Genomic DNA, 9,186 nt, shown 5'->3' with positions numbered 1-9,186 from the left:
TTCAGCAGAATTGCAATTTAGTAAATTACTAGGAATCCTGAATGCTGAGTGGTGCAATGTAGTAATTTACTAAATCGCAAGCAATCCAGCAGGAAAAATATCATCGTGTCTGCAGCGGGCTTTAGCGCTTGCTAAGCGCTTTGCGCTCATTGGATTATACTTTCAGATCTGTGCTGAAATAGAGCTATTCTTCTAGATCTATCCAATCAGCATAATTGACAGTTCTAGGAGCAAAAGGTGCCAAAAGTGCAGAATCCCGTTAATCCGCGGTTTTACCATACGTGCTCCTGGATTTTTCATCCTTTTGGTTCGCTCATGTTTTCAATGGTGTCGTTAGTGTCGCCGACGTCGCCGTCGCGTATCATTGACAGTTGACCAGAAGACCAGACGACGGTTCGTCGGGTGATGTGTGTGTGTCGTCGGTGACGCTACATCGTGACTAGAATTCTGAGTTAATTAAAATTTCGCGTCGCCTGCAAAGTACGTAGATCGCTCGCTATTTCGCAGTAGACTAACAAGCATCATTCCTAACTATTTTTATAAACTAGCCAGCGTTACGATTGGACAGTAACCACAGAGCGAGATCTGTAGTTATTGTCCAATGGGCTTAAGTAGTGCACTGGATAACATAGTACAGTACATCCAACGAATCCTTCCCAATTTACTCTGTCGACGGTAAATACGAGCGCAGGAACAGGAGCTCGAAATTGTAAAAACGCGCGCGAGTGTGTTGTATGATGCAGCGCCTTCGTGAAACTCTACTTTCCAACATGTAACCTAACCTGCTGCCTTATTATTATATTTTTAATTCTCCCTTTAAAGAACGCCGTCGACCTACTCACAGTCACAGGTCACATAGCGTACTTTATTATCTTAGTTGTTCTTGTCTTATCTTCTCTGTATTCTTATCTTCTCTTTACTCTCCCTTTACAGCTACTTGTCCTCTGAACCCTAATATTACATTTATCGTACGACAAATTTTTCAAGCGTGTTCACTGGCTGCAGAATAGAAAAGATTTCTAGAGATAGACGACTCTTCTATTCTGCAGCCAATCAACACTTGGAAAAATGTACGACAAATGTAATATTAGGCTTTGTTAGTCGCCTCTTACAACACGGAAGGCTAACCGGATCTATTCGTCGACGGATCAACACACTTGCTATTATTGAGACACGACCAAATGTACTTTTTAGTTCGCAGAGTGTTTTCGATGCTCCCACTTGTCTACGATGACAATTTCATCTTTTTTTTTTCAACAATGATTGAGCTTCTAAATGGACCTCCCTGCAATCTAGGCGGGCGTATTAGTAATATTTTTCGCAATAAATTTTCTGTGTTAAAAACACGTCGCCATACATTGTTAGGGAAGTGCGAGTGCTCGGGCGATTTCTCGGCTCGCGCGCGTCGAAAAATCGCCCGAACATGTGGGTCTATTCATTGTTGGTCGTTTACTGGCGTCAAATAATTCTTCATGTTTTTTTTCAACAGTCTTGTATTTTTCTGCCACTCTTGGCTAATGTTTAGCTTATCTACACATACAATTGATCTGTTTCCATGTCATTTGTACTGTGTGTGTGTGTATATTGTTTGTATATCTGGACTGTTTTGCTGCAGGAGGATATATTCACATCAACGGCAAACATGTCAACTGACGTAAACATGCAGGCTGAGAAAGTACGTATAAGACAATCCTGTTTGCATGCGTGTGCATGATAATCGGGGTGTACAACAATGTATCTCTAAAACGTATATACATATTGTGTTGCTGTTATATGTTAAAATTCTAACTCGTTCCCTTTCTGGCAAGCTGAACGCTTGTGGTAAAATATCGATTAACATTAATCTTTCTTTGGATCAAGCACAATGAAGAAGCGAGTGTCAATAAGACCGACGAAGAAGAGGGCAGATCGTCTAAAGACATGCATGCGGTACCTATTCTTCCAAATTAATACTGATTTTTCCAAATTTTGCTTCTTAGAGGAAGGTTTCTTTACTTCATCCTGCTAAGCCTTTCGTTATTTCTTCTAATTGTACAATAGTCTAGATTACAAACGTAAGAGTCTATCCAGTCTGTTTAACGTGACAAATAGCGTGATAGAGTTGTTGAACATTTTAGCAAAACGGTAGTCCCGTTTATGGCGGCTGCGAGGGACCAAACGCCATGTACGTGAAGCTAGTCAGTAGCGACGGCCATGAATTTATCGTTAAACGGGAGCACGCGTTAACGAGCGGTACTATCAAAGCAATGTTGAGCGGTCCTGGTCAATTTGCGGAAAACGAAGCCAACGAAGTCAACTTTCGTGAAATCCCGTAAGTATGAAAGTTGGTACTCAACGGGTACCAACGAGTAATTTTCTTACTTTGAAATCCATAAGTTTGATACGCGTACTGCGACAAGCAAATTGTTTCAACGTGTGCTTCTTTTTTTCCACAGGTCTCACGTGTTGCAAAAGGTCTGCATGTATTTTACTTACAAAGTGCGCTACACAAACAGCAGTACAGAAATACCAGAGTTTCCAATCGCACCCGAGATTGCTCTGGAATTATTGATGGCCGGCAATTTCTTAGACTGCTAAATATCATCCCTGGAGGTGCATCGGCTTTTATCTACAACTGAATTATAGGAACAATGCAGCTTACTTTATTGTCGTCGTTTAAGATGAGTCTATGTATACTTGTGAAATTCGGAAGGCCGTACTGGGCCGTGTAATAATTGCTCGCTTTCGACTCTCTCATGCTCGTGACGTGAACATTTTAGTGCAACGTGACAATGCAATGTCAAAGTTTTAAAGTTACGAAATTTAAATATTCCACTCATTTGTATGGTCATAAACACGTAATATTGTAATGCTTAAAATAATTATCGATAAAGGATTACCACACACAGACACACAATCTAGCAATTTATCCTCTAGCAGACATACGCATATATCATCCGTTATATATTTAAACTACGAGGGTGAGTTAAAAATTATCTGCACTTTGCGTCCTATAATTTATTTACACAAAAATAGGGGTCCAATATGCACATACATAATTTTTCAAGATAGTCTTGACATTGAACCCCGATTTTTGTGTAAATAAATTGTAGAACGAAAAGTGCAGATAAATTTTGACTCACCCTCGTATATATTTCAGTAAATTATTGTTGACAAGAGAAATAAATTCAACTTTATATATTGAATCATCAATTGTATCTGCTATATCAAGTGACAGATTTACTTTTCATTACGTCAACATTGTGGCAAATATAACAAATACCCTTTTTGTTAAATATAGTTGTAATTATTCGTATTCCTGGTTTACATATTACTGTGTTCTTATTTACACTCGTATCATCCTTACTCAGGCACATTGTGAGGCTTGTCGATACATTGCGGAAGAAGAAAGGTTAGTCTTGGATAGAGCACTTGATAAGATACATAACTTTTTAATCAATAAGTTAATTATAAAATATTCAGATATTGTGTATGATATGCAAAGGAATGGCAAGCTACAATTTTCTAGAAGTTTTGTAAGCGTGTTCAAGAGGTCTCTCGTGTACACTAATAAATATAATGTACAAAAGATTTGCATTCTTGACCATTGCTAGCTCTCTGAAATATTTGTTTTATACAATTATTCATATATTCGCAATAATTTTTGCCCGAGATATTGTCGTCCTATCATATGTAGATACATAGGGATACAATGATTGGTACATTCATTTAATTACAGCTTCATTTGCCCTTCGTGTCCTTCTCGAGATCCTTAAACTTGGCTTCGAGTCGCTTGGAGTACGCCGCTAGCTTGTACGCCGCTTGCTCCAGTTTGCTGACGCTGTCGTCGATCTGATTGATGTTGTCAAGGATCGGCTGTAGCTTCTGGTACTTGTCATTGAGCGAGTCCAGTGACTGCACCACGTTCGACGAGATGATCTTTAGCTCCGTGTACTTGGCGATGGTCTCCTTGTTGAGGCGCTCCAGCAGCCGGTAGTCGGCGTGGGTAGCGGTCAGCTCCTCCTGCAGGTACTCGCCCGTCTTCTGGAACATGGTGTTCGCCAGGCGACTCAGGTTTGGGTCGTGCGGGTCGAGCGCCTCGAAGCTGCTGGTGCTGGTGGAGAGCGTGGTGCCGCGCTTCGGCGACTCGCATCTCGAGTTTTGCTCGCCGGACAGACTCTCGATCAACGCTGCCTCCGTCTGCGCCTCGTCCTTCAACGAGTCCATGGTAATACGATTTACGCGGGATGTATCATACGACAGCTCGGTTGGATGCGATCAGAGTCTGAACGAGCATGTCAATGCAGACAGGTGTTGGAGCGTCTCGATCAGCTGTTGACAAATGGACGATCCTAACCTGGCTCTTTAAAGTCCGAGCAGTCAAAGAGGCGAGCAGTCACTGTTTTCACGGTTACTCTTCCAGGCGGCTTACGCTTTCGTTTTCTTTCCACTCGGGAAAGAAACTCGTCACATAGTGGATCAGCTGATTTTCAAAATTGTCAGTGTGACGTCGGACCATGAATTCGACAGACCGTAAAGTCGCGTGGTCCGCAAGCTCGCCACTGTATCCATAATGGTCGTCCCTCGATGCGTATCGATTTCTAATGGACGAAATTAATTCGCAAGATCGAAGTGATAATTTGAACAAAAATCACAATTTCTTTTTTCCCACACTTGTCTGTACTTTCGCCTAATTTTATTATCAACAGCATGTAGATCAATGATGTAGAAAGTCGATTGTAAATTGAGGTTATAGTAACGTGGAGATTTTTGTCAGTAATAGAATGCACACCCTTTTATAATAACTTTATTATTTCGTAATTATTCGCCATAAATCACAATTATTTACACTGCTTTCGCACCACTGACGTACATAGAAAAGTATCTTTTACACATGTTTTATATATAAATTTTTTATAGATTATATATATACACATTAGTTTATAAAATACTTATTGCAACTATTTAAAATGGCACTGTGTTACGACAGAAATTTAATTTTGATACACGTAAAAAAGATTTAAAATATATTTAATAGATTTATATAAAGAGATACCGAACAAAACTTTTTCAACGTTAAATTTCGCGAGACATGAATTATCCTTGTATTCATATATTAAATTCGCTTAATGTAACAGATAAATAACTACTTTTCTTATGCTTTGGTCTAAACTTTGGTAACTGTATACCACCATGGTTTCGTTATATATCCAATGATAAGCGGAAGGCAAACCGTGTAATAGCAAGTTTCCCATAGTTATTTAGGCATAACGGGTAACGCTTATTAGCGTTTGTAACCGTTTGGATTATTTTGCTGCCATTTCCACGTATCTTTACCTGGAACATCAATGTTTCTAACTTTAGAACATCCAAATACAGAAAGTACAGACAGCGGTCACATTTATTACTCCAGCTTACACATGTCATCCATGTTTCTTGTAGCAATCCAGTCTAGTTCTCGATTAGCGCTACTAGCATCGGCGTAACTGGCAGAGATGTCACCTGGTCTACGTTCGACTACTTTGTATGGTATTTTCCGTCCGGATGCTCTCTCAAATGCATGCACAACCTCGAGCACAGAATAGCCCTTTCCAGTGCCGAGATTTATCGCCTTGAATCCCATTGGATTACGAGTCTTTTGATACATCACGGCTTTCATGTGTCCAACTGCCAGATCCATAATATGGATGTAATCACGTACACCTGTAGAGTTTATTAGAGAAATGTATATTAATTACAATCATAAATTTCTCGTTGCTACTACAACACGTTCTTTACATAATAAGCTGTCTTGATGAAAAGATTTAGGTTTCCTGTAATCCTGCGCAATCTCAAAAACGGAAACTCTCACCTGTACCATCAAGAGTATCGTAGTCATTGCCATAAACATATAATACGTCTCTTTTTCCAACAGAAACTTGAGCAATATAGGGCATTAAATTATTCGGAATACCGTTGGGATCTTCTCCAATTTCACCCGAGGGATGTGCGCCGACAGGATTAAAATATCTCAAAGATATAACGGAACATTCCTGAAAATGAACTTTTCACTAGAGCAGATCATAGTGTACCCAATTAACGTGTACCTTGTCTGATGCACACAAGTCCTTGAGTATTTCTTCAACCATGAATTTGGTCTTTCCGTAAGGATTTGTGCATTTGCCAGTTTTCATGTCTTCTACCAAAGGAAGTTGCTCAGGTACGCCATAGACTGTGGCACTACTCGAATAGATAAAACGCTTTACATTGTGCTCCCGCATAACTTGTAATAGATTTATCGTTCCGCTGACATTAACTTTATAGTATTCGAGTGGTTTCTCACATGACTCGCCAACGGCCTTCAATGCAGCGAAATGTATAACACAATGAAAAGTACTCTGCTACAAAAGACACAGTCCGAATGTTAGAGTTTAATAGGCAGTCGGCACAATTTCTCATCAAATCAATATATTTACTTTCTGAAATACACTTCTCAGATCGTTGATGTTTGTGATGTCGCAATTGACGAACGTAACGTTTTTGTTTGTCAATTTTTCCACTCTGAGGAGACATTCTGGTTTTTCAGAATTTGCAGCTGTAAACATAAGAAGGGTTCAAAATTTTCATGTTACATTTACGTGTAGAAATTGTACAGTATACGATGAAAATGGTGCCTATTTATTAGGAACAGCTGTTAGAGCTCTAACTGTATATGCATGCCGTGTGCTGTGTCGCCAATAGACAATATGTTGGGTGAGGTGAATAGAAAATAGACGGTAATCAATACACTGTTACTATTTAATATGATGGCGATGAGGTTGAAATATGGTATATATACAATGTATCGCACGTCACTTTTGTCACATTACGTCTCACCTTTGTGCGCATTGCTAAGGTTGTCTATTACCACCACCCGAACGCCTGCTTGTAACAATTCCAACACTGTATGAGAACCAATATAACCGGCGCCTCCCGTCACCAAGACATTCCAAGATTCGCTTGCCATTATTTAACGCTCTGCTTTATTAATTGATATATACATTACATCATACAAGCATATATTAAATCAGGGCTGGCAAGTAACTCGTTGCTTGTAATCAAGTTACAGTTACATTTTTTTTTCAGTAACTGTAACTTAACTCAGCTACATTTTTTCGATAACTAGTAACTGATTTAATAGCTGCATTAATTCTACACCTAGGAATGATCCTACTTGTGGCTCATCTGAGTGGACAAGTTTACACGGGCATTTTGGTAAGACTATCATCGAGGGGAAAACCGCTGAGGACATTGTGGTGTACAGATTTGCAGAATTGCTGGGCATTAGCTCTTGCTGGGGCATTATAAAGATAAAATAAGATAATAAGATTAAGTAATGCCCATCAAGATGTTGGTCAGTGGTTTCCCTCACGACTATCATACTAAGCATGGTTTTTGTATGATTTCACTATGATTTTTAACCGTCTTCTTATGTAGAAATGGCACCCGAGTCCATAAATCGTCTCAATACGACGATCTTTGCATATTTACAGCCACAAGTAGGATTATCCCCAGGTGTAGAACGGGCATTAGGCCCATTTGCGCATAAACGTCTTTATCGACAATTTACAATTCAAATGTGATTTGATATTTTTATTTTCGTTGCAAAAAGACGAGCTGCAAAGTAACGATTCGTTACTTTAGTAACTAATTACATTTTTTGCGAAAAAAAAAACTGTAACTGTAACTAGATACTTTTATAAAGTAACTTGCCCAGTCCTGTATTAAATATGTTTTCAATCGGAATATCCAATAATACATTAAATATCTTTGTAAAATCGGTCTTAAAATTTTGTTCGACACTGTTGTAAGATAGGTAGAGATTAATGCGTCGTCCACAACGCATGCAGTAAGCCTGAAGTAAGGAAAATTTTAATAACCGCCCGCCTATAATGTCCAGGTTCAAACCCTGACTGAGGTAATTAATATTTTTCGCAATAAATTTCTTTAAGTAGAATTTGCCAGTTAGCGTCGTTTAGCAATTTTTCTACATTCTCGAGCTCTCACGCTTACTCTCGGTGAATGAAAACGCCATCGGCCAGTGTTACATATATTTAAAAAACAATGCCTGTATTTTAGCTTCCTTACACCAAGTGCTAAAAGGTCGTGGTTCTCTCTTACTCCTCACCCCAGGCTTTGTAGACGACGCGTAATACGCAATATGTCACCGGTCACGCTTAAAGCTGCGACATAATACAGTAGTTTCATCCTAATGTGCGATATTGATGTTAATTATAAATTTTCCAGCAAACAGGTTGCAGTATTAAAAGCAAATCAACGTACATATCTACAGACGAATCGTGCAGAGCTTGTTAGAAGAAATAGCGTGCGCTTTCCTGCCGGCTACCAGTCTCGCAGACTCCGAAGCGCCGTCTAACCTCGCGACCGGGTGATAACTGACCTTATCGCGATAGCCAGGTGACGGTTGACGTATCAGAAAATTATGTAACGTTGACACATCATCGGGCACACGTCGCGATCGGCGAGTGCAATCGGACGTGAGTTCCAGGAGCTCGGCGCTCGATCGCGGATCGTCAGGATCCGTCGATCCGATAATCTCCCGACATCCATCCACGTCCGTTTCGTCCGCGGCGTAACCGGAAATCCGATATCCGCGTGGCCGTCAAATGGAACGAGCGTCCGAGCGGCGGGTCGTCTCGCCACGTCGTTGTAAACGATTCTCCGATCCGGCGAGGCGACCCCCTTCGACCCCTCGTCGCCGCTTCATCTCACTTGGCCGCTCGTACGGTACTGCGTCGACTGCGCGCACGGCGCAAGCGCGAGCGTACGCAGCCGCGCGTCGCGCGAAAAGATGCCGAACCACACGTTAATCCACTCTCCGTCTTTCTTTATATTATTGTCTAAAAAGAGAGTCGACTAACCTCTGATTAACGATTAACCAGAAAATGAAAAAAACCGGGCCTAAGAGAGGGGTAAATTAAAAGTTAACAGTCTGTAATGTAACGAAGTTTAGTTAAAATTATTTAACTTTTTAACTTAACTTTTATCTTTTTAACTAGACACTACCCAACCCTGGTCAAATTTCAATCTAGGGTTTGTTTTCTGTTCCTGCACTGGTGAACTAGTGCGGTAAGCTAGAAGTCCCAGTCTACAATAGAGATTTAAGCCCTAAGCCTTAAGAAATTGACTAATCACAGTCGCGCATTCTACTCATACTTGACCGTGATT

General features: G+C 40.3%; 3 protein-coding genes across 10 annotated transcripts; 1 reads left to right on the top strand and 2 right to left on the bottom strand.

Annotated features, from left to right (window-relative positions):
• Positions 1 to 356: 356 nt before the first annotated feature.
• Positions 357 to 2,889, top strand: LOC105560132 (transcription elongation factor B polypeptide 1). 6 transcript variants are annotated; one of them, XM_012008970.1, is made up of 5 exons: positions 358 to 480; positions 1,616 to 1,675; positions 1,861 to 1,929; positions 2,118 to 2,311; positions 2,436 to 2,889. In XM_012008970.1, exons 2-5 carry the CDS (start codon positions 1,643 to 1,645, stop codon positions 2,575 to 2,577), a joined length of 438 nt encoding a protein of 145 aa, XP_011864360.1. In that variant the 5' UTR covers positions 358 to 480; positions 1,616 to 1,642; the 3' UTR covers positions 2,578 to 2,889. The 6 variants fall into 6 exon arrangements, with proteins under 6 accessions (XP_011864363.1, XP_011864360.1, XP_011864364.1 ...); XM_012008971.1 differs by lacking the exon at positions 358 to 480 and adding an exon at positions 519 to 675; XM_012008972.1 differs by lacking the exon at positions 358 to 480 and adding an exon at positions 704 to 772.
• Positions 2,890 to 3,264: 375 nt separating this feature from the next.
• LOC105560131 (biogenesis of lysosome-related organelles complex 1 subunit 2) lies at positions 3,265 to 4,643 on the bottom strand. Its single transcript, XM_012008969.1, has one exon. It carries the CDS (start codon positions 4,204 to 4,206, stop codon positions 3,721 to 3,723), a length of 486 nt encoding a protein of 161 aa, XP_011864359.1. The 5' UTR covers positions 4,207 to 4,643; the 3' UTR covers positions 3,265 to 3,720.
• A 127-nt stretch (positions 4,644 to 4,770) lies between these two features.
• LOC105560130 (UDP-glucose 4-epimerase) lies at positions 4,771 to 8,743 on the bottom strand. 3 transcript variants are annotated; one of them, XM_012008966.1, is made up of 8 exons: positions 8,281 to 8,392; positions 8,086 to 8,180; positions 6,835 to 6,975; positions 6,435 to 6,553; positions 6,066 to 6,359; positions 5,831 to 6,011; positions 5,398 to 5,682; positions 4,771 to 5,316 (listed from the first exon to the last, which is right to left on the bottom strand). In XM_012008966.1, exons 3-8 carry the CDS (start codon positions 6,962 to 6,964, stop codon positions 5,264 to 5,266), a joined length of 1,062 nt encoding a protein of 353 aa, XP_011864356.1. In that variant the 5' UTR covers positions 6,965 to 6,975; positions 8,086 to 8,180; positions 8,281 to 8,392; the 3' UTR covers positions 4,771 to 5,263. The 3 variants fall into 3 exon arrangements, with proteins under 3 accessions (XP_011864356.1, XP_011864355.1, XP_011864357.1); XM_012008965.1 differs by lacking the exons at positions 8,086 to 8,180; positions 8,281 to 8,392 and adding an exon at positions 8,399 to 8,743; XM_012008967.1 differs by lacking the exon at positions 8,086 to 8,180 and having other exon boundaries at positions 6,835 to 6,978.
• Between the last annotated feature and the right edge of the window lie 443 nt (positions 8,744 to 9,186).

This window comes from Vollenhovia emeryi, unplaced genomic scaffold, assembly GCF_000949405.1.
Source record: "Vollenhovia emeryi isolate VEMERY1.0 unplaced genomic scaffold, V.emery_V1.0 DF939241.1, whole genome shotgun sequence".
Taxonomy (NCBI): domain Eukaryota; kingdom Metazoa; phylum Arthropoda; class Insecta; order Hymenoptera; family Formicidae; genus Vollenhovia; species Vollenhovia emeryi.
The sequence above is the reverse complement of the archived record's forward strand: the minus strand, read 5'-3'. Positions and strand labels throughout refer to the sequence as shown.